Source organism: Procambarus clarkii, chromosome 9, assembly GCF_040958095.1.
Source record: "Procambarus clarkii isolate CNS0578487 chromosome 9, FALCON_Pclarkii_2.0, whole genome shotgun sequence".
Classification (NCBI taxonomy): Eukaryota; Metazoa; Arthropoda; class Malacostraca; order Decapoda; family Cambaridae; genus Procambarus; species Procambarus clarkii.
Window position 1 is genome coordinate 20,358,352 of NC_091158.1, and position 24,778 is coordinate 20,383,129.

At 40.8% G+C, this 24,778-nt stretch overlaps 1 protein-coding gene across 4 annotated transcripts; it reads left to right on the top strand.

Moving 5' to 3' along the window:
* Nucleotides 1–190: 190 nt before the first annotated feature.
* Nucleotides 191–24,764, top strand: LOC123766149 (NKAP family protein CG6066). 4 transcript variants are annotated; one of them, XM_045755046.2, is made up of 6 exons: nt 191–287; nt 13,201–14,187; nt 14,934–15,081; nt 16,559–16,821; nt 18,459–18,544; nt 22,466–24,764. In XM_045755046.2, the coding sequence occupies exons 2-6, from the start codon at nt 13,206–13,208 to the stop codon at nt 22,769–22,771; spliced, it is 1,785 nt and encodes a 594-aa protein (XP_045611002.2). In that variant the 5' UTR covers nt 191–287; nt 13,201–13,205; the 3' UTR covers nt 22,772–24,764. The 4 variants fall into 4 exon arrangements, with proteins under 4 accessions (XP_045611002.2, XP_069177358.1, XP_045611001.2 ...); XM_069321257.1 differs by having other exon boundaries at nt 263–283; XM_045755045.2 differs by lacking the exon at nt 191–287 and adding an exon at nt 11,121–11,196.
* The last annotated feature ends 14 nt before the right edge of the window (nt 24,765–24,778 follow it).

A 24,778-nucleotide genomic window follows, 5' to 3' on the forward strand; every position in this document is an offset into this window, starting at 1 on the left:
TGCGATGAGACTTGTATCTGACATAATTAAAATATTAACTTAAATCATTCGTTTGTTAGACAATATATGATATTCAGATCTATAAATTACTTTAGAAAGGCCTATAATGCATATAAATATTAAATTTACACACTCTCCTGGCGCTATATGCTAGGAATTTCAATATGGCGTTCAAATAATTTTAGGCAGAGGGTCTCTGGGTCGGGTGGACGCTACGGGGTCATCGACGACGACCCCGTCAGTCGTCAGGAAGCAGCGGCGGCGTGAGCATCGTCGTTCCCGTGTAGGTAAGGCTGATAATTTTTTTTTTTTTTTTTTTAATCTATCTGAGCAGTTGGGAGGTACGCACGAATATATAGTCTAACTCCATCTACAATGCTTAATGCATTTGTTCGATATTATAACAGAGTTTTTGTAATGTGTCTGAGGGTCATTGCTTCCGTATTGTTTTTTTCATCGGGTTCTGTAGTTTTTAAATGTTTGTATTCAACTAATGCTAAATAGACTGTCCTCTCTCGGATATTTGTGGATCATGATTTGCCAACATTATATGGGTAGGATATTATGTTTATTTATTTATTTATTTATATACAAGAAGGTACATTGGGATTGTGAGGATACATAGCATAGTAATTACATTCTTGTAATTATGTAGAATACACTTCCCCAGTGTTAAACCACCCCGTCGTCAGGCTAGGCTCGTTAACGCGGTGGTCGAACAACCCCCCCCCCCCCCCTCCCCCCACCCCACCTCCCAAGACGCATTTATTATCGACTTTCATGTACTGTATTAACAATAGTTTTTATCGTGTATAAATTAATTTTATATTTTTTGTTTAATTATGCGTATACAATACCGGGTTCGGTATTTAGGTTCTGTTGGCAATTATTTGCACTTGAAGTATGTGGAGGGTGAAGCATTTACAGTTGCCTGTCCTCAGGCCAGGCTCGCCTACGCCGCCGCCCAACTCAAAGCCGCATTCGTCAGTTTTATTGCAGTGCGTATTCAGAATTATTCCCGCGTATAACGTAATATTATTTCAAGTTAATAGTTTAAAAACAAAGTTTAGTGACAAGCGAAAGTCCTGTGTATTGCAATAGTTGAACAACTTCCCAACAGGAAGGAGCGAGGGATAACCCTCCAGGAACTAAATTTACCTGAGGGCCACTAACACTAGTGGCCTTGATGAGGACAGTAAGCCGGCGGCTTGTCAAAGGTCCCCCATTTGCCCTGATGATTTTCCAGCTGTATTTAAAAACTCAGCAGTTTTTTGGCGTTTACGGCTATGGCAGGTAGGCGGTTCGAAGGGTTTACAACCCTATGGGTGAAAAAACATCACCTGTTTCCTGTCCAACTTTCTGGGTTGTTGTTTCAACCAGTTGCTCCTTGTTCGTGTAACATCTGAAAATTTTAGACATTGTCCTGATTGACATCCTCAATTGTTTAGCATGTTAAAGGTTTCTATGAAGTCCATCCTGTCATTCCTGGTTTGCAGTGTTGGTCATGCCTGTGGCCCACAATCGTTCCTGATACGAGAGATGACTAAGCTCTGGTATCATTTTTGTCGTAAGACATAGCTCCATAGCTCTGGTAGGACATGGCTCCAGATCAGCTGTGTCTTTCTGAAGATGAAGTCTCCATGCCTGGATGCAATAATTCATGTGGGGGCGCATCAGAAACTTATACATTTGAAGGTCTACTTTCTTTTCCTTGAAGCTAAAGGTACGCAAGATTATGACCAGGGTTTCGTTTGCTTTTTTTACTACCGCTTCCACTTGTTGTATAACTATCAGTGATTGGTGGATTCTGACTCCAAGATAATGTTGAGGATTTGGAAGTTAGGTATTGTAATGCCTCACTTGATGGATTCTGACTCCATGGTCCTTTTCTTCATCGATCTGTTGAGAGGTAGTGCTGTCAATTTGGTAGTTGTGACGTGGATTGCTAATTATGTCCCAAATGCAAGGTCTTGCATTTATCGACACTAAAAAGTCATCTGACTATTTGTGGAGTTCATGTAGATCTTTGTAAGGATTCAATATGACTTTCATTTCCCAATTTACCATAGATCTTTGTGTCATCTGCAAATTTGATGTGGTTTGTAATATTCTCATCTATGTCATTGATGTATATGATAAAAAGGGTTGGCCCCAAAATGGACTCCTATGGCACCCCACATAGCACATTGGTGGGGGGATTGGATGAAATATTTCCTTGCTAGGCTTGCGATTATACAACTGGTCGGGCTCCGGGGGTGTGACTTGTTGGGATTCTAGTTGTTCATGGTCGGTCTCCGGTTCGTGCATTGTTGTGCACCAATATATGTGTACTAGTGCTCCAGGTTTGTTTGCTAGGCCTCCATGGTTGTATGTTTGCTAGAAATTCCAGGTTTCCAGGAACTGAAACAAGTTCCAGGTTTCTTTTTTTGTATAGGGCTCAATTGTTTGTTTGCTTTGGCTCCAAGGTTAGTTAAGGCAAGGGGAAGGGTGGACGGTTGTTAGGTAGGGCTAAAGAAGGGTTTGTTTGGTACAGCTAAAGAGGGAGTTTGGTTGGGCTCTGGGAGCTGTGTGTGTTTGGCTTTGTGGGGGTTGGATGAGATGTTTGCTTGCTAGGTTTGCAGTTACACAACTGATCTGGGTCCGGTTACACAACTGGTCGGGCGTCGGTTACACAACTGGTCGGGCTCCGGTTTGCATAACTGGTCGGGCTCCGGTTACACAACTGGTCGGGCTCCGGTTACGTAGCTGGTCGGGCTCCGGGGGTGTCACTTCCGCTTCGGGTTGTGCATATTCGGGCTTCGGTTCGTGCATGGTTGTGCTGCAGGGGTTGTGTGCTAGTGCCTCATGTATCTTTGCTAGATCATCATGGATGTTTCTTTACTATGGCTGACTGCATGTTTATCTTCTAGGGTTTCGTTGTTGTATTTTTTGCAAGAGTTCCAGGTTTCTTTTTTTGTATAGGGCTCAATTGTTTGTTTGCTTTGGCTCCAAGGTTAGTTGTTAAGGCAAGGGGAAGAGTGGGCGATTGTTAGGTAGGGCTAAAGAAGGGTTTGTTTGGTACAGCTAAAGAGGGAGTTTGGTTGGGCTCTGGGAGCTGTGTGTGTTTGGCTTTGTGGGGGTTGGATGAGATGTTTGCTTGCTAGGTTTGCAGTTACACAACTGATCTGGGTCCGGTTACACAACTGGTCGGGCGTCGGTTACACAACTGGTCGGGCTCCGGTTACTTAACTGGTCGGGCTCCGGGGGTGTCACTTCCGCTTCGGGTTGTGCATATTCGGGCTTCGGTTCGTGCATGGTTGTGCTGCAGGGGTTGTGTGCTAGTGCCTCATGTATCTTTGCTAGATCATCATGGATGTTTCTTTACTATGGCTGACTGCATGTTTATCTTCTAGGGTTTCATTGTTGTATTTTTTGCAAGAGTTCCAGGTTTCTTTTTTTGTATAGGGCTCAATTGTTTGTTTGCTTTGGCTCCAAGGTTAGTTGTTAAGGCAAGGGGAAGAGTGGGCGATTGTTAGGTAGGGCTAAAGAAGGGTTTGTTTGGTACAGCTAAAGAGGGAGTTTGGTTGGGCTCTGGGAGCTGTGTGTGTTTGGCTTTGTGGGGGTTGGATGAGATGTTTGCTTGCTAGGTTTGCAGTTACACAACTGATCTGGGTCCGGTTACACAACTGGTCGGGCGTCGGTTACACAACTGGTCGGGCTCCGGTTTGCATAACTGGTCGGGCTCCGGTTACACAACTGGTCGGGCTCCGGTTACGTAGCTGGTCGGGCTCCGGGGGTGTCACTTCCGCTTCGGGTTGTGCATATTCGGGCTTCGGTTCGTGCATGGTTGTGCTGCAGGGGTTGTGTGCTAGTGCCTCATGTATCTTTGCTAGATCATCATGGATGTTTCTTTACTATGGCTGACTGCATGTTTATCTTCTAGGGTTTCATTGTTGTATTTTTTGCAAGAGTTCCAGGTTTCTTTTTTTGTATAGGGCTCAATTGTTTGTTTGCTTTGGCTCCAAGGTTAGTTGTTAAGGCAAGGGGAAGAGTGGGCGATTGTTAGGTAGGGCTAAAGAAGGGTTTGTTTGGTACAGCTAAAGAGGGAGTTTGGTTGGGCTCTGGGAGCTGTGTGTGTTTGGCTTTGTGGGGGTTGGATGAGATGTTTGCTTGCTAGGTTTGCAGTTACACAACTGATCTGGGTCCGGTTACACAACTGGTCGGGCGTCGGTTACACAACTGGTCGGGCTCCGGTTACTTAACTGGTCGGGCTCCGGGGGTGTCACTTCCGCTTCGGGTTGTGCATATTCGGGCTTCGGTTCGTGCATGGTTGTGCTCCAGGGGTTGTGTGCTAGTGCCTCATGTATCTTTGCTAGATCATCATGGATGTTTCTTTACTATGGCTGACTGCATGTTTATCTTCTAGGGTTTCATTGTTGTATTTTTTGCAAGAGTTCCAGGTTTCTTTTTTTGTATAGGGCTCAATTGTTTGTTTGCTTTGGCTCCAAGGTTAGTTGTTAAGGCAAGGGGAAGAGTGGGCGATTGTTAGGTAGGGCTAAAGAAGGGTTTGTTTGGTACAGCTAAAGAGGGAGTTTGGTTGGGCTCTGGGAGCTGTGTGTGTTTGGCTTTGTGGGGGTTGGATGAGATGTTTGCTTGCTAGGTTTGCAGTTACACAACTGATCTGGGTCCGGTTACACAACTGGTCGGGCGTCGGTTACACAACTGGTCGGGCTCCGGTTACTTAACTGGTCGGGCTCCGGGGGTGTCACTTCCGCTTCGGGTTGTGCATATTCGGGCTTCGGTTCGTGCATGGTTGTGCTCCAGGGGTTGTGTGCTAGTGCCTCATGTATCTTTGCTAGATCATCATGGATGTTTCTTTACTATGGCTGACTGCATGTTTATCTTCTAGGGTTTCATTGTTGTATTTTTTGCAAGAGTTCCAGGTTTCTTTTTTTGTATAGGGCTCAATTGTTTGTTTGCTTTGGCTCCAAGGTTAGTTGTTAAGGCAAGGGGAAGAGTGGGCGATTGTTAGGTAGGGCTAAAGAAGGGTTTGTTTGGTACAGCTAAAGAGGGAGTTTGGTTGGGCTCTGGGAGCTGTGTGTGTTTGGCTTTGTGGGGGTTGGATGAGATGTTTGCTTGCTAGGTTTGCAGTTACACAACTGATCTGGGTCCGGTTACACAACTGGTCGGGCGTCGGTTACACAACTGGTCGGGCTCCGGTTTGCATAACTGGTCGGGCTCCGGTTTGCATAACTGGTCGGGCTCCGGTTACACAACTGGTCGGGCTCCGGTTACGTAGCTGGTCGGGCTCCGGGGGTGTCACTTCCGCTTCGGGTTGTGCATATTCGGGCTTCGGTTCGTGCATGGTTGTGCTGCAGGGGTTGTGTGCTAGTGCCTCATGTATCTTTGCTAGATCATCATGGATGTTTCTTTACTATGGCTGACTGCATGTTTATCTTCTAGGGTTTCATTGTTGTATTTTTTGCAAGAGTTCTAGGTTTCTTTTTTTGTATAGGGCTCAATTGTTTGTTTGCTTTGGCTCCAAGGTTAGTTGTTAAGGCAAGGGGAAGAGTGGGCGATTGTTAGGTAGGGCTAAAGAAGGGTTTGTTTGGTACAGCTAAAGAGGGAGTTTGGTTGGGCTCTGGGAGCTGTGTGTGTTTGGCTTTGTGGGGGTTGGATGAGATGTTTGCTTGCTAGGTTTGCAGTTACACAACTGATCTGGGTCCGGTTACACAACTGGTCGGGCGTCGGTTACACAACTGGTCGGGCTCCGGTTTGCATAACTGGTCGGGCTCCGGTTACACAACTGGTCGGGCTCCGGTTACGTAGCTGGTCGGGCTCCGGGGGTGTCACTTCCGCTTCGGGTTGTGCATATTCGGGCTTCGGTTCGTGCATGGTTGTGCTGCAGGGGTTGTGTGCTAGTGCCTCATGTATCTTTGCTAGATCATCATGGATGTTTCTTTACTATGGCTGACTGCATGTTTATCTTCTAGGGTTTCATTGTTGTATTTTTTGCAAGAGTTCCAGGTTTCTTTTTTTGTATAGGGCTCAATTGTTTGTTTGCTTTGGCTCCTAGGTTAGTTGTTAAGGCAAGGGGAAGAGTGGGCGATTGTTAGGTAGGGCTAAAGAAGGGTTTGTTTGGTACAGCTAAAGAGGGAGTTTGGTTGGGCTCTGGGAGCTGTGTGTGTTTGGCTTTGTGGGGGTTGGATGAGATGTTTGCTTGCTAGGTTTGCAGTTACACAACTGATCTGGGTCCGGTTACACAACTGGTCGGGCGTCGGTTACACAACTGGTCGGGCTCCGGTTACTTAACTGGTCGGGCTCCGGGGGTGTCACTTCCGCTTCGGGTTGTGCATATTCGGGCTTCGGTTCGTGCATGGTTGTGCTGCAGGGGTTGTGTGCTAGTGCCTCATGTATCTTTGCTAGATCATCATGGATGTTTCTTTACTATGGCTGACTGCATGTTTATCTTCTAGGGTTTCATTGTTGTATTTTTTGCAAGAGTTCCAGGTTTCTTTTTTTGTATAGGGCTCAATTGTTTGTTTGCTTTGGCTCCAAGGTTAGTTGTTAAGGCAAGGGGAAGAGTGGGCGATTGTTAGGTAGGGCTAAAGAAGGGTTTGTTTGGTACAGCTAAAGAGGGAGTTTGGTTGGGCTCTGGGAGCTGTGTGTGTTTGGCTTTGTGGGGGTTGGATGAGATGTTTGCTTGCTAGGTTTGCAGTTACACAACTGATCTGGGTCCGGTTACACAACTGGTCGGGCGTCGGTTACACAACTGGTCGGGCTCCGGTTTGCATAACTGGTCGGGCTCCGGTTACACAACTGGTCGGGCTCCGGTTACGTAGCTGGTCGGGCTCCGGGGGTGTCACTTCCGCTTCGGGTTGTGCATATTCGGGCTTCGGTTCGTGCATGGTAGTGCTGCAGGGGTTGTGTGCTAGTGCCTCATGTATCTTTGCTAGATCATCATGGATGTTTCTTTACTATGGCTGACTGCATGTTTATCTTCTAGGGTTTCATTGTTGTATTTTTTGCAAGAGTTCCAGGTTTCTTTTTTTGTATACGGCTCAATTGTTTGTTTGCTTTGGCTCCAAGGTTAGTTGTTAAGGCAAGGGGAAGAGTGGGCGATTGTTAGGTAGGGCTAAAGAAGGGTTTGTTTGGTACAGCTAAAGAGGGAGTTTGGTTGGGCTCTGGGAGCTGTGTGTGTTTGGCTTTGTGGGGGTTGGATGAGATGTTTGCTTGCTAGGTTTGCAGTTACACAACTGATCTGGGTCCGGTTACACAACTGGTCGGGCGTCGGTTACACAACTGGTCGGGCTCCGGTTTGCATAACTGGTCGGGCTCCGGTTACACAACTGGTCGGGCTCCGGTTACGTAGCTGGTCGGGCTCCGGGGGTGTCACTTCCGCTTCGGGTTGTGCATATTCGGGCTTCGGTTCGTGCATGGTTGTGCTGCAGGGGTTGTGTGCTAGTGCCTCATGTATCTTTGCTAGATCATCATGGATGTTTCTTTACTATGGCTGACTGCATGTTTATCTTCTAGGGTTTCATTGTTGTATTTTTTGCAAGAGTTCCAGGTTTCTTTTTTTGTATAGGGCTCAATTGTTTGTTTGCTTTGGCTCCAAGGTTAGTTGTTAAGGCAAGGGGAAGAGTGGGCGATTGTTAGGTAGGGCTAAAGAAGGGTTTGTTTGGTACAGCTAAAGAGGGAGTTTGGTTGGGCTCTGGGAGCTGTGTGTGTTTGGCTTTGTGGGGGTTGGATGAGATGTTTGCTTGCTAGGTTTGCAGTTACACAACTGATCTGGGTCCGGTTACACAACTGGTCGGGCGTCGGTTACACAACTGGTCGGGCTCCAGTTTGCATAACTGGTCGGGCTCCGGTTACACAACTGGTCGGGCTCCGGTTACGTAGCTGGTCGGGCTCCGGGGGTGTCACTTCCGCTTCGGGTTGTGCATATTCGGGCTTCGGTTCGTGCATGGTTGTGCTGCAGGGGTTGTGTGCTAGTGCCTCATGTATCTTTGCTAGATCATCATGGATGTTTCTTTACTATGGCTGACTGCATGTTTATCTTCTAGGGTTTCATTGTTGTATTTTTTGCAAGAGTTCCAGGTTTCTTTTTTTGTATAGGGCTCAATTGTTTGTTTGCTTTGGCTCCAAGGTTAGTTGTTAAGGCAAGGGGAAGAGTGGGCGATTGTTAGGTAGGGCTAAAGAAGGGTTTGTTTGGTACAGCTAAAGAGGGAGTTTGGTTGGGCTCTGGGAGCTGTGTGTGTTTGGCTTTGTGGGGGTTGGATGAGATGTTTGCTTGCTAGGTTTGCAGTTACACAACTGATCTGGGTCCGGTTACACAACTGGTCGGGCGTCGGTTACACAACTGGTCGGGCTCCGGTTTGCATAACTGGTCGGGCTCCGGTTACACAACTGGTCGGGCTCCGGTTACGTAGCTGGTCGGGCTCCGGGGGTGTCACTTCCGCTTCGGGTTGTGCATATTCGGGCTTCGGTTCGTGCATGGTTGTGCTGCAGGGGTTGTGTGCTAGTGCCTCATGTATCTTTGCTAGATCATCATGGATGTTTCTTTACTATGGCTGACTGCATGTTTATCTTCTAGGGTTTCATTGTTGTATTTTTTGCAAGAGTTCCAGGTTTCTTTTTTTGTATAGGGCTCAATTGTTTGTTTGCTTTGGCTCCAAGGTTAGTTGTTAAGGCAAGGGGAAGAGTGGGCGATTGTTAGGTAGGGCTAAAGAAGGGTTTGTTTGGTACAGCTAAAGAGGGAGTTTGGTTGGGCTCTGGGAGCTGTGTGTGTTTGGCTTTGTGGGGGGTTGGATGAGATGTTTGCTTGCTAGGTTTGCAGTTACACAACTGATCTGGGTCCGGTTACACAACTGGTCGGGCGTCGGTTACACAACTGGTCGGGCTCCGGTTTGCATAACTGGTCGGGCTCCGGTTACACAACTGGTCGGGCTCCGGTTACGTAGCTGGTCGGGCTCCGGGGGTGTCACTTCCGCTTCGGGTTGTGCATATTCGGGCTTCGGTTCGTGCATGGTTGTGCTGCAGGGGTTGTGTGCTAGTGCCTCATGTATCTTTGCTAGATCATCATGGATGTTTCTTTACTATGGCTGACTGCATGTTTATCTTCTAGGGTTTCATTGTTGTATTTTTTGCAAGAGTTCCAGGTTTCTTTTTTTGTATAGGGCTCAATTGTTTGTTTGCTTTGGCTCCAAGGTTAGTTGTTAAGGCAAGGGGAAGAGTGGGCGATTGTTAGGTAGGGCTAAAGAAGGGTTTGTTTGGTACAGCTAAAGAGGGAGTTTGGTTGGGCTCTGGGAGCTGTGTGTGTTTGGCTTTGTGGGGGTTGGATGAGATGTTTGCTTGCTAGGTTTGCAGTTACACAACTGATCTGGGTCCGGTTACACAACTGGTCGGGCGTCGGTTACACAACTGGTCGGGCTCCGGTTTGCATAACTGGTCGGGCTCCGGTTACACAACTGGTCGGGCTCCGGTTACGTAGCTGGTCGGGCTCCGGGGGTGTCACTTCCGCTTCGGGTTGTGCATATTCGGGCTTCGGTTCGTGCATGGTTGTGCTGCAGGGGTTGTGTGCTAGTGCCTCATGTATCTTTGCTAGATCATCATGGATGTTTCTTTACTATGGCTGACTGCATGTTTATCTTCTAGGGTTTCGTTGTTGTATTTTTTGCAAGAGTTCCAGGTTTCTTTTTTTGTATAGGGCTCAATTGTTTGTTTGCTTTGGCTCCAAGGTTAGTTGTTAAGGCAAGGGGAAGAGTGGGCGATTGTTAGGTAGGGCTAAAGAAGGGTTTGTTTGGTACAGCTAAAGAGGGAGTTTGGTTGGGCTCTGGGAGCTGTGTGTGTTTGGCTTTGTGGGGGTTGGATGAGATGTTTGCTTGCTAGGTTTGCAGTTACACAACTGATCTGGGTCCGGTTACACAACTGGTCGGGCGTCGGTTACACAACTGGTCGGGCTCCGGTTTGCATAACTGGTCGGGCTCCGGTTACACAACTGGTCGGGCTCCGGTTACGTAGCTGGTCGGGCTCCGGGGGTGTCACTTCCGCTTCGGGTTGTGCATATTCGGGCTTCGGTTCGTGCATGGTTGTGCTGCAGGGGTTGTGTGCTAGTGCCTCATGTATCTTTGCTAGATCATCATGGATGTTTCTTTACTATGGCTGACTGCATGTTTATCTTCTAGGGTTTCATTGTTGTATTTTTTGCAAGAGTTCCAGGTTTCTTTTTTTGTTTAGGGCTCAATTGTTTGTTTGCTTTGGCTCCAAGGTTAGTTGTTAAGGCAAGGGGAAGAGTGGGCGATTGTTAGGTAGGGCTAAAGAAGGGTTTGTTTGGTACAGCTAAAGAGGGAGTTTGGTTGGGCTCTGGGAGCTGTGTGTGTTTGGCTTTGTGGGGGTTGGATGAGATGTTTGCTTGCTAGGTTTGCAGTTACACAACTGATCTGGGTCCGGTTACACAACTGGTCGGGCGTCGGTTACACAACTGGTCGGGCTCCGGTTTGCATAACTGGTCGGGCTCCGGTTACACAACTGGTCGGGCTCCGGTTACGTAGCTGGTCGGGCTCCGGGGGTGTCACTTCCGCTTCGGGTTGTGCATATTCGGGCTTCGGTTCGTGCATGGTTGTGCTGCAGGGGTTGTGTGCTAGTGCCTCATGTATCTTTGCTAGATCATCATGGATGTTTCTTTACTATGGCTGACTGCATGTTTATCTTCTAGGGTTTCATTGTTGTATTTTTTGCAAGAGTTCCAGGTTTCTTTTTTGTATAGGGCTCAATTGTTTGTTTGCTTTGGCTCCAAGGTTAGTTGTTAAGGCAAGGGGAAGAGTGGGCGATTGTTAGGTAGGGCTAAAGAAGGGTTTGTTTGGTACAGCTAAAGAGGGAGTTTGGTTGGGCTCTGGGAGCTGTGTGTTTGGCTTTGTGGGGGTTGGATGAGATGTTTGCTTGCTAGGGTGGTTTGTGGGGCTACAGAGGTATAAAGGCGTTTGATTTCAAAGAGATCTCATTTTATGCTTAATGGTACAATTCTACACATTTAAATTAAAAAAATAATAAATATAAATTAGAAAAAATATAAAGTGTAAATGTGGAATAATAAAGAATAAGGAAGAGGGTAGAATTGAGGGAGAAATGAGATGAGAGTTGTTTGGGTCCCGCGGGCCCTTGGCCATTAGTGTGTTTACCTCAGACATCGCAGGTCGCGGCTCCTTAACGTTGCTGGTATGTGACTCTACACAGATCTGACCTTCCTGCCATAGGTGTGACCTGCCTCACCTCCCCTTCCCACACATCACCACAGTCCCATTCCTGGGCCACATTTCTCTGCCTTAATAATCTGGAAGCGGATGTAAGTGGGGGGGAACTTAATGCGCTCTGATCAGTCTAGGATGCCCGCCGCCTCATGTTCAACACCTCAAGCCAGATCTTGGGGCAGTGTAGTCGTCATGGCTTGGCGCTTTCCCCTGATAATTCCCTGCCCTTCACCAGATATTGGCCATACATTAAACAGTTTGGACAAGTTGGCCACGCAGTTTATAGTTTGGAGTTTTCGAAGTGAAGTTTTGAGTAGAGCTAGAGTGGCCTTATTGTGGTATGGGAGTATAGGGACACCATCTTAGGGGTCGGGATATTCTTGCCGATACGTTGAGGCTTCATAGAGAAAGATGAAGCTTTCTCAGAATCGGAACCCTTCCGGTTATTAGATCCGAGTGGTGAAGTGAAAAGCACTTGTGCCACAGTATCATGGACGGTTAGGTTGGGTCCTGGAATACAACTTGCACATGTTAATGGCACTTTATAGTCTTCTTATTTACCAATATTGGGAACAACATTAAGTAAGGAATAAAGGCAATGTGGCAATGACCACTAATAGCATTTAACATGCAGTGATTACGGTATTTTTACCATTGTGTAAATACTGTATTTTATAAAAATGATTCTTGCAGTACAAATTATTGAAGCCTATATAGGTAGTTTTATTAAGTTTTTACACAAATTTCATTCAAAACGGGTAGGACTTTCATCCTGAGGTTTATTTTCACATTGAGTAATAGAAAGACTTCAAGGATATTTATTTATTTATTTATTTATATATATACAAGAAGGTACATTGGATTTATGAGAGTACAAAGCATTGAAGTTTTACATTCTTGTAAAGCCACTAGCATACATAGCGCTTCAGGCAGACACTGAATGAATCCTTAAAACCTTGGAGTATGCCTTATTTCCGTCGCCCTTGCCAGACGTAAGATGAATATCGTTTCTCACAGAGCATAATAAGACTGAGCTTGTTGTGGATTATTAATTATTAAAATAGGTATCCACTATGTCTACAAATGAGTAGAAAGTATTAGTAAAGTAGGTCTGAGTAAACTGTGATTGAGTTCTGCTGTACGATTAGCTGAGTATTCGGCCGGCAGCGATTCAGCTGGAGAGAGCTGAGACTGCAGGCTCGCTTTCTTCTCTGAACTGCTGTGGTTGAGTCAACACCTCTTCTGTGTTGCTCTGTATCCCTCTCTTTCTCCTACTCTTCCCTTACCTTATCCTGTGTCTAGTTTACCAAGCTAAGTACCGTGCTGCATGTTCGTTTTCTGGCATGAGTGTGTAGTAATGTGTATAGGCTACGCTAGTGTTTATATTGCTAAGTTACTCTAAGGGGTCTCAGTGGAATCACGTGTGCTCAAGTGGTACCAAGCTACCTAGAGTCCTTGCTAGTGTCCCTTGCCAGTAGATTTTACCCTAGCTTGTCCTAATTGTAAAACCTTGTATCCTGACTATGTGGACCAAGGCTTTTAAAGTAAGATAGTGTGGTAAAGTAATTATTGTTATTGTTATTTAATGTACATGGGGGGTTGTTAAGAGGGTTTAATAAATAAGTTAGTTTTTGAGGTGTATCCATTCTTCCTGTGTAGGGAAGCAGTGATCAAACCTCTAGGCTGACGTATTAACCTTAAGCCACTTACTTAATATTGTTTATGTTCTTATTGGGGGCCGGGCCTATCTGATCTCCCCTAATTTTGATACATTCTGATTCTAACTGCTGGTCCTTCTCATTAATACTCCATCCCCGCCATATCAGCACTTAAATTTATAACAATTGTGCATGTTGTTCTAGCAAAATATATTAATAAATCTGCTATCATACTGTATTAAAAATATGCAGTACTGAATATGACAACTTGTGTATTTGTCATATAAACTGATGTACTGTATTCCTTGTTACAGGCAATATGGGTCGTCATAGCAGTAGCAGCAGTGATTCAAGTGATGAATCAAGTCCTGATAGAAGTTCACCCTCACCACACAGCAGAAAAAATACTAGCAAGAAGAGTCACAGTCGTGGATCCAGTCGTAAAAGAAGTCCAGTGGGCAAAGAAAGGCATAGATCGAGATCTCGGTCTAATGACAGAAGTAGCCACTCAAAATCTCCAGAAAAAAGCACACGAAAGTCTGATATTAAAAGAAACAGATTGGGTTCACGCGACAGAGCTTGTAGATCAAGATCAAGGGATAAAAGTCATCAGTCAAAATCTCATAATAGGAGTAATAGGTCTAGGTCACATGATAGGAACCATAGATCAAAATCTCCTGAAAGAAGTCATAGATCAAAATCTCCTGAAAGAAGTCGTAGATCAAAATCTCGTGACAGAAATCACAGGTCACATGAGAAAAAGCATAATGTAGATTCAAGAGTGAAAAAAAGAGGTAGCAGATCTGGATCAGAATCACGATCACGCTCTAGATCTGGCTCCTATTCTAAAACTAAACAAAGAATTAGAAATATATACAATAAAAAAGAAAGTTCGGCTGACAGAGAAAGACGTGATAAGAAGCGTGCAAGGACTCCGAACAAAGCAGAAGCAAACAACAAATTTCATAATAACAGAAATTACAGAGACCAGTCAAGATCGCATGAAAATGACTATACAAGACGAGATCACAGATCACACATGCAATCCAGCTTTAGGAATGGTCCACAAGACAGAAGATGGTCAAAGTCACCAGAGGAACGTCGAGGTGGTGGGTACCAACGAAATCGAGATCACTCTCCACCTACACCAGATGGCCGATGGGGCCATAATAAGTTCTTTGAACAACAGAGGGAAGAAGGATTTTCAAGGGATAGAGATAGAAATAGAGAAGGATATGGCTTTGGAAGTGGAAAGAGAGACAACAGCAACTATAGAAATGGAGGGGGTTACAGAGGACGAGGTTAGTGGCATGTTTTTTATGTAATATTCATAATTTGAAATATGACCTATTTAAATATGAAAGTCATAAATATATGTACCAGTAATAGGTATTTTTTATAAAGAACAAAATTCACAACATATCTCTCCTTGTCAAGTTATGTGATTTTTTTGTGATTACACTGAATGTGTAATATAGTGAAGAACAGTGTGTGATAGTGTAAACTTTGCAAATAAAATGAGAATTTAAAAAGTAATATTGACTAAACATTTTTAGTTTTTTAGTGGACACATTAGTGACATGTGTATCACAGTTCCTTGGAACATTATGAATGTGAATGCGTTTATGAATTTACAATATTTAGATAGTAAATATTGTAAATTACATAATTTGCATCAGATAAACCAAAAAAAATAAATAAAAATGGCTCCGGAAGGCTATGGCATGGGACACCAACCTTCCGTGATGTCACACCTTCACTGCAGACAAAGTAATTTTTTGCCAGTATTCTCTCTGCATTTTTGTCTGAATTTTTTTTTTCATGAGTTTTCTCCACTGCAAAGTAAGTGGTTGAATATAAAAAAAAAGAAAAATTCGAGGAAGGGATTTTAACAATGTATAAGAAGAAAATTTTTGGGGAATATTTTTTAAGTGCACAATGGTCTTGTTGTATTAAACTAACACAATACATGGGTTAAATAGTTTGCATCTTGCACTGCTTTGCTGTTAATTATGTAGCATTCATTTCTTAACCATTCCTCCCTTAGGTGGTGGTGGTGGTGGATTTGGCCGCTATAATGAAAAGAGTGACCAGAGTGATGACTATTTTGCTTACAAACGTGTTCAGCGTCAACAGATAACTGAAGAGGGCGTTGCTGAGCTTTGGGGTGTATCACCAGCTCATCCAGTTGAAGAGTAAGTAGACACATGTTTGGTATGCACTCCTAAGCCATAACTGTGATACAGTATTACCTAATTACTGTACCTAAGTGTAGTTATAGAATGAGAGCTATGCTCAGTTTCCCATTTATTCATTGAAGTATAACTTTATACATTAGTTTCCTATTTATTCCTTGGTTAAATTGTTTTTTCACTAGACTACTGATTTGCCTTTCTCTATCTCAGCATCTTTTCATCTTGCACATTTCTTTTTCTTTTCTGTGGGAGTCCTATCAACTCCCAGAAGCTATCACACTGAATAGATAAGATAATGTTTATTCTGGTAAAAAGTACATATATTCAAAATAAGTGACAAACATAATGTTGGATTTCTAGATAGAGCTAGTACACACTATGCCTAAAGCCACGATATGCACAGCGTTTCGTGCAAGTACCAAATAAGTGCCATACTACTAGGTCTCATCAGTCGTGGAGTTCTATCTTGGTTCTATATCAGGGACCACGAGCCAGAATCTGGCTCCCTCAGAGACTGAATGTTTTTGCTGGAGTATTGCCGTATTGATAGTGTTTTACTTGTCAAGTTGCGCCTGCAACAGTTAAGCTTCAGCGCTTGTCTGAAAGCTGTTTTGTCATCATTTGTAACTCTTTTGTCATCAGTTACCTGGTGACAAAAGCCTTATGGACTCTCACACATACATAGGAATCTCTGGACATGTCAATATCTTTATGTAAAATTGTGTAGTCTGCCTCCACCACTTCACATCTTAGTGCTTATATAGCTCTCCATTCAGTGTTGTATATAATAATGCATTCCTTTGATTAATATGCTGGGGATATGTTCAGGAGAGGACAACACAGTATTCTAGGCATAAATGTAGATAATATTTTATAAGTTGATATAGCTACTCTCATGAAGTTACTAATGGATATAAATAATTTCCACGAAATATAAGGATACAAGAAAAAGATTTGACTGGTGACCTATCCTCTTTATCTGCTTTCCTTGAAAGGTAAAAAAAATCTTTGGATTTTGGGCCAAAACTTGCCCAGGCCTCGGAAAGCAAAGGGAGTCGATTAAATGCATAAAATACCATAATACGAAAAGTTCGGTGTCATTATGTATGTTAGGCTAAGTCCCTCCACACACCTCACAAAAGTGGGAAATGGGGGTAGTAATGATAATGATTGAACTGTGGTGGTGTATCTCCATTAATAATATTTTGTTTTTAATATTTATATTTTATTTTATTGATGCAAGGTATTTACAGTACCGGTAAACATGTTTTCTTTTACAAACGGGTTGTTGGTCAAAGTGGATATTTTGTATGGTCGTTATTTATTTCATTTCAGATTCAATAAATTGTACGGTACAATATATAGTTTTGCATTATGCATATAATTTTGTGTTTAACAGTTTTAAGTAAAGTAAGATTTTACTTAAAATGTTGAATGTTTTTCTGGTATTGTGTGTAATTAGTAACTTTTTTTACAGTTCTGATGTAGGAAACACAGACGACGAGAAGAAATCCAAAACAGCCAATAAAGATGGAGAGAATGGCTCTCATGCCTCTGATAATGAGAAGAAAAGGAAGAAGAGAAAGAAGAAGGAAAAGAAGAAAAAACACAAGAGGGAAAAGAAGAAGAGGAAGAAGGAGAAAAAGAAAGCTGCCAAAAAGAAAGTGTCTGAATCATCATCTCAGAGCGATTCAGAGTCTGATATAGATGATGATGACCTTAAATGGATTGAACGAAGGAGTAAGATTTATTAAACATTTTTTATAAATTAATGAAAAAATAAGAATTGTGTGGTGTGCACTGGGAGTTTTATCCACTGTTCTGTGTCCACAACAAACACACCTTCAGGGATGCCTGTTTGAATATCCCCTTCATCTTGTGGCTTAATAAGATCTTCCCTGTGCTTTGTATATATTTTTTCAAGGGGGGACTTAATACCTTTTAATCACTAATGCAGTTTTCTCTACCAAATAATGGGAGTTATCCAAACAGATTGGAATATATAATACTATGATTAGGGAAGAAATTTGGTACAAGAGAAGCAAAAGTTACCAACAGTGGCTTGACAAAACAATACGTGGGAACATCAACATGTTACCTGTTGATACTTTTGATAGTTGTTCTCCTATTGCAGCTTGGCTTGGATATGTAATTATTGTCCCTAAATAATATAATTATTTTCTTTATGGTTTTACAAGTCTGCTGCATAGAAGCAAGCTGTTTATAGATGTGCTCCTATGAGGCTGTTTACTTGAATTTACCTTGGAGCTACAATCTTTAGTGGCTTTGATTGAGACAGGAATTTGGTGGCTTGTGAAAGGTCTAACCATTATTTCTGAGGATTTTCTCCATTTAGATTTTGAACAGGAATCCTATCTTGTCATTTATGGCTTAGTGAGTGGGTAATTCTGTGGATTTTTTATTACCTATTTGGTTGAAATAGCATCTCCTGTTGTCTGGCTTACATTTTGGCTTGAGCTTGAAGCCGCTGCCTATTTAAATTAGTGTATTTTGTTAAAGAAGCAGTCTGGATTAATATCTTTCAATCTGTTCTGTTTTTTAAAGGTCTTGAGATCAATCCTGTCATGTCTGGTTTGTAGTGGTATTAGTTTTGAGGTTGTCAACCTTTCCTGGTACGAAAGTTGTCTTAGTTCTGAGATCTTGTGATAAAATAGGTGCTACATATTCTTTCTGGCTTTGTGCCTTCTTATGATAATTACCTAGTTCTGAAATAATTATTATTCTATGCCATTCTTAAGCAGTTTTGTAATTTCAAGGTGAGGTTTCAGCTAAATAACCAGTCTTTTCTGTGAAGTCAAGGTTCATGTTCACCTATCAGGCTGTTTACATATGTGTATATACAAGGCTGTTTGCACAAATATAGGAATGCATTATTTTATATACAGGAAGAAAATCTTTAATTATTAAATTTGAAGTCTTGTTTGTGTGTGTCGGTGCAAAATAGATACAACTGATGAGCTACGATCAGAAAGTGGTGCTCGTCCCACTGAGGGGTTCACCCCGCAGTCCTTCTTGATGACTCATATTTTTTGCTTCTATAAATGACGTGTGTGTGTGTGTGTGTGTGTGTGTGTGTGCCAAAAAAAATGCAGTTGGTCGTGTATTTTTAAATCTCGGTGCAATTGAACGGTGGCTGCATTACTCTTCCATTAGACAAACCAGTATGCTGAATATTCTGGCCAATTTTTCAGGTGCTCCTTGTAAAAGCAAGATGGACCCTTTTTAGAGATGGGGAGCTTTCAGAGGAAACCAAGGCATTAAAGATAGTCTGATTCAAACTCTCAATATATTTACTTTTAAATGTGGTTATTTTCTTAAGTGTATAATAGTAATGCATATTATTTTTCTCTATTCAGAAGACAGCGATGGAGAAATGGTTGAAGAAGTAGTGGGTCCACTCCCCAAGCCTCAAGTTACACTTTCAAAGAAAGACTATGGGAAGGTGAGATCTGTTTCTCATGCACTCTAATCTCACTGAAAATTTTAAAATCACTATATGCATTTTATGAAATTACAATGTACATAAGAGCAACATATTAGTACAAGTAGCCCATGCTTTGTGTGGTATTGGATAATGTAGTTCTGTTATGTGGTGCGTGATTTTTATCCTAATTATTGAAAACATGCATTGACTTTATTTTTTACATTGTTGGCACATGGTCCAGTGTGTTTTGTGCTTCTTAAAGCAACCTGTTAAGTTAGTGCCACACTGTGCTCTGTTGTGGGTTTCTGCATCATTTACACCTTGTGATTCCTTGCCCTTTTTGTGTAATACAAGCTTTTTGGATTATATTCTTGTCATGAAGCTTTAGTAAAGGAATGGTGGCCAATCACTTAGACTAACGGGGATCGAACTCTGATACTGCAAGAAGCAAAGCTGTCACTAACCACCAGTCCAAGTGGATGGAGTCTTGTGACAGGAAGAAAGTGGTAGTATTTAATAATGTTCAGATACTGTAGGCATTTTAATGAGGAAAAAAGTGAATATTTGTAGACTTTAAGAATGCAACCTTAATTTTTCATTGTATGGTACATAACTGTGCTAATAACCGTTGCTACCATAATTTAGATGGGGGGGGGGCATAATACCAATTCGATGAGTTGCTAGGTTGTGTGAGGGTAATTTTATCTAATATTTTAACTTGTCACAATCACTCGAGACAAGAATAGGGGATGTATTTGTTTACACATTAACAAAACCTACAGTACAAAGGCAACTACCATTTAGGAACGATGCCGTGGATGTGGTAGTGCTATACAGTGCATATATTGTATTTGGAATATAATGAGTGGATGAGAGAGATTGTATTGTTTAATATTTTAAATTTTCTTGTACTATAAAGCTGACAATTTTTTTTTGGGGGGGGGGGTGGTAGTAATGATATTGTTTGAACAAAGTCTTTATAGTTCACTCACAATACTGAGTCCTAGGTCAGTATGCTGCACTCAGTGAAGTTCAGGCAATTATGGTTGAATTCTTTGACCCTCCTTGCACTGCTACCTTAAAACACAACCTTACTAAAGGTTTTTCTTCCCTTTGTATGAAAAACTCTTCTATATTCATCTTTATTATTAATAATACAAATCTTAAGAACCTGAATAGGTTGTCAGTGTTTTTATCATAAAGTAAAGTAAAATAAATTTTATATACTTTAAGTGTTCCCTCAAAAATTTTTATCACTGTTTATAGCTCAATCTAAACAAAAGATAAAATCTGCCGACTGAATTTGCTCTCTAAAATTCGTATTTTTCTTGAAAATATATCCAGAATATGCAGGGAAACATTGCCAAATCTGAATGGTCGGTTTGTCACGTAAAATAATTCTCATCAAATCGTATCTTTTTATTTTTATTTTTTTATTTTTACTATTCTTACTTCTTTGTAAATATAATGTATTATTAAAAATAATGCATTTAAAGTTTAGAAATGTTTTACTAACCTTGTACTGTACTATAAATTGCACAAACGAGCTTGGGGCCTTCCTTCTGAAGACTCCAGACCTACTGTGTAGGCATGTGAACTGACCATGTGCATCTGTACTACTATTGCTGCACAACACAGCATCAACTATAAAATAATGATGTTTCAGAAGAAAAACCAGTAAAAATGCTTCCGTAACAAAAGGTCAGACCACACTAACTTGTGAGAGTGCAGTTTGACCACCTATAACTGCATTTTTGCCATTTCTGGGGTATCAAGACCAGTCAGTGCTACAAAAGTTTAAGTGAACACATTAAGTTTTTGTATTCCTTCATGCTTAATTGTTATATGCACACACAATCTTTATATATTTTTGTTTGATTATACTGGAACATATGTTATAGACTTGAGAAAAATTGGGTGTTGAATGACCCAAAAAAGGGCAATTTTCATAATTCTAGGTTTCATACAAATCTGAATCGTATCTAGAATGATACCACCCATATTTTTGAAGGAGCACTTTAGTAATTACTGTACTGTACAATCCTGTACAGAAGTTATTATTGTTATTGAAGCTATATTTTGTTTCACTGTTATAAGTATATCAACAAATACATTTTGTTCCATCATTTACACTCAAGAAAAAGTTATGTAGACTAATAATGCAGAGCCACCACTGATCTACTGTCATAACCAGAGGCTTAGGCTTAGGGGCCCGCGTAGGAATATCCTGGAAAAAAAACTAATAATAAGCATCACATACCCCCATATCTCATTAACTTGAGCATAAAGATGGGTACACTATCAACCAATGATGGTTCTTCTCTAAATGTAGCTCTATTTTGCAGATAGTTTCTATTTTGTTGTAAAAATTTTAAGCTATCAAACAGGCTTATTATTATTACAGTTCTCCAGATGCCTCTTCCAGCCTATTTATAAAAGAATTATCAAACACCTGCAGTAGGTGAAATACTTTATGGTGACATTCTGCATGAGGTGAACACACTTGTGGAAGAGTTCTTCATTGGAAATAGGCTTCAATAAACACTAATAATAATTGATAATGATAATTACAGACCTGTTTTGTACAAATATACAGTGGAACCTCACTTGACGAATGCCCCTCTTTACGAATGTTTTGGTTTTCGAGCTCGTTTTCTTCGTAAAATTCAACTCGGTATTCGAAGTTTCTCACTTCTCGAATTTGTTGGTACATGTATGGGTCGACGAGCACGTGGATCTGCTGGGTGCGGGCGAGGTGCGCCTCAGTTTACCAGTGTCTCCTCCCTGGTGATGATTGCGCTTGAATTCTTTGTGAATAATTTCATTGTTTTTCTGCTTTTCAACAGTTCAACAGTGGTAAAGTTCAAGACCATAGTTGTGAGGATGATGATAGAGGAAAAACAAGAGATGTGATGTCTCACTACGGACAAGTATTAAAATGTAGGGGGAAAAAAATGTCTATAGACAGAATCTTAGTAGGATAAGCAAGCAGTGAGCCACAACCAGGTCCTAATGGTATGCCTGCAAAACGTAAGATAGAGAATATCCCAGAAATATCATCACTGCCTGATGTTATATAACACTCGTACTGATAACACTTCTCACTGTCTTCCATATGCCAACAAGTCCTTAATAAAGGTCAGATATACTGTAGTACAAAATATGAATGGTATTCTGTATAAAATGTATTTTTAAGTTAATATTTTTGGTTATGTGGAACGGATTAATTAAATTTACATTATTTCTTATCGGAAAATTTGATTCATTTTTCAAATTTTTGGTTGATGAGTTGTCTCTGGGAATGGATTAAATTCGTAAATGAAGTTACTACTATACTGAATAAATTACATTTAAACTTTTCAAAATTTTTTAATGGATACGGTACTGTACATTTTATGTTGCACGAAAGCAGCCCAATGACTTGGATTGATAGGGGGGAACTTTAATCGGGTAATTTAAATAGAATACGGTACAGTACATAAATTTATATAAATTTTTACAATAATGTATGGAGCAATATATGAAAACCTAGGAGCACTGTGTGGTGCAATGGTTAGTACACTTCTTGCAAGTGAGTGGACTTGTGGTTGTAGTTCATTGTGGACAGAATAGGACAAATGGGCACTAGTCCTTCACTCCATTTAGGCTTGTACTCCTCAAATTAAATGAGGGTTTGGGTTTACTGTACGTAAAAAAAAAATTGGGGGATCATGCCTAAAGGAAAACCTAGCATGAATAACTAATTGGTTAGTTCTTGACCCAAGGTCTAAATCCCACCATTCATTTATACCGTACTATTGTATATTGTATACACAAGCCAAGTACTGTATTACTACAGTAATGCAGTACTGTATTAGGATTTAAAATTGAAAATAAGGTAATGTAATGTAATGGATTTTGTTATTATTAATGGCTTATGAAATGTACACCTTATTACAGGCCCTGTTGCCAGGTGAGGGTGCAGCAATGGCAGCTTATGTAGCAGAAGGTAAACGAATTCCCCGACGTGGTGAAATCGGTTTAACATCCGATGAAATTGAAAAGTTTGAGGATGTTGGCTATGTTATGAGTGGAAGTCGTCACCGGCGCATGGAGGCTGTACGTTTGCGAAAGGAAAACCAGATTTATTCAGCCGATGAGAAACGAGCGTTAGCTATGTTCAGTAAGGAAGAAAGACAGAAGAGGGAAAATAAGATTCTTACCCAGTTTCGAGATATTGTCCGTAGCAAACTGAATAAGAAATAAATGTACAGTACATTTATTTTGGAAATTTGAATTAATATTAAGATGGAAGACATATATATTTCCAACAACGTTCTTGTCTTCATTTGTTGTCATTTATTTGTTCATTTTCATTTGTTTGTTTGGTATTATCATGTGGTGTGAATCACAACAAATATTGATTTTTAAAATGTCACTATACTTAAAAGAATTATTTTTACTTGACAATCAGCATAGTAGTTGTGCTTAAGAAAGTTGTCATATTATTTAGCCTGCGTGTATAATTGAATAGACTCTGTATAATATTACAAGAAAACTTTTATTGAAGGCCTCATAGACTTAATATTTTTCACATTTTTGTGTACTATTGGAAGTAAATGCTAGTACAATTGTCTGTTTTTCTGGTCAAATTAAGAGGAAACATTTTGTACAGTATACTGTAAATATTAGTGTACTTTGTGTATATAGACGGTTTTAAGTGATGAGGTTGTAAAGTATGTCTGAGCAGAATTATTTTCATCTTGTTTAGTACATAATAAGGACAACTCCTTGTAACGTGGTAAATGAACATTTAAAGGTAATTCGATGCCCATGACCATGAGCTTTGGTGTTCAAATCTTAGTTTAATAGCATACAAGATTAACATGTGCTTCATGCACATGTCCCACCTTAGTGGACAGTGTACAATAGAGCCCTGACACTGGACAGTTTACACTATAGAGCCACTTCACACCCTGACACTTGCAGTTTATACTATAGAGCCACTTTGCATCATGTCACTAGTCCTCCCAAGGTCACCCATTTTTTACCCAATACAACACACTACATAAATATTACTAAGTATTCACTCAGCTTTCCATCCACAAATATACTATAAAGTAAATTAGTGCATGCACAAGAATGTAGATGGGTAAACATTATCTTTCATTTCTTCATAGACGTATGTTGGAGTGTTACAGGTACTGTTGAATGTTTAGAACATGCCAAGATGCAAGAATGTAATCCAGAAAGTGAGTAAAACATGTGAACAATTGTGCCACTTTGTAAATACAGAGCTGAGCTTTCTCTTTTATAACTTCCCCATTTCACTAATATTGAAGATACAGATATCATTTTTATTCAAAAGTTAACAATAAATATCTCAACATGATATATTTCCCCTACTACTGTATTACATAGATGTATGGAGTGACCATTAGTGTGCATGGTACTTGAGCTTATGTTCTCCAATGGATAAGTATTTACCCTAGGCACTAGATCATTTACTGTATGATGGCGACTGCCCAAAATACTTGAGATATATGCCATTTACAAAAAAAAAAAAAATATTTAAATTAAAACCAATGATGTGAGTGTAGTACAAGTAATGATGTATTTTATTTAGATATGGAACACTGCCTCTTTGACTACTCAAGTTTGTGAGGAAATCATACTCGTGTATATATTTACCAGTGCACTATGGCTGTGCCCAGACAGGTCTTGTCACTATTGCTAATCCCAATACTGTACTTATATAATGCTGAATTGAAGCCTAATCTAAATTGTATTTGTATGTGTATCTTCATACTTCCTCTGTACATTTTAGAGAAATTATTTTTAGTTTTTTCCCAGCAAGATGGAAATAAATCCAGTTTATTTATCTTAGTACAGTATAATATTGTAGTATTTTTTAAGAGGGCAGATATTGTGGAAAGTTTAAATAAGACTAGTAACAAATGAATTTTATATGATAATTTTTATATTAAGTTGATGAAGAGGATAAGTCATGTCAAAGTATATTTTTGTGACTGCTTACATATACTATAATGTCCTTTATGAAAAATAATTTGTAAGATACTAGTGAATAATTAGGTGAAGATTTTTTAATCATTTGTAATGTGTATGCTTCCAGATAGATGTTTTTACCTGTGAAATTGCCCTAGATTTTTTCCTTAAGTTGTGTAGATTTGAAATATTTGTTCATAGGCATTTATTTCATATTTTGTTGTATGTTACGTTTAATATAGTTGGATTTGTTTTCGATGTCTTTTT

Bases quoted from the DNA above. Each gene is read 5' to 3' on its own strand.
- LOC123766149 (XM_045755046.2), top strand. From the start codon at position 13,206: ATGGGTCGTCATAGCAGTAGCAGCAGTGATTCAAGTGATGAATCAAGT. The intron at 15,082-16,558 runs GTAAGTAGACAC...CTTTTTTTACAG, and splicing joins CCAGCTCATCCAGTTGAAGA to TTCTGATGTAGGAAACACAG. The intron at 16,822-18,458 runs GTAAGATTTATT...TTCTCTATTCAG, and splicing joins TAAATGGATTGAACGAAGGA to AAGACAGCGATGGAGAAATG.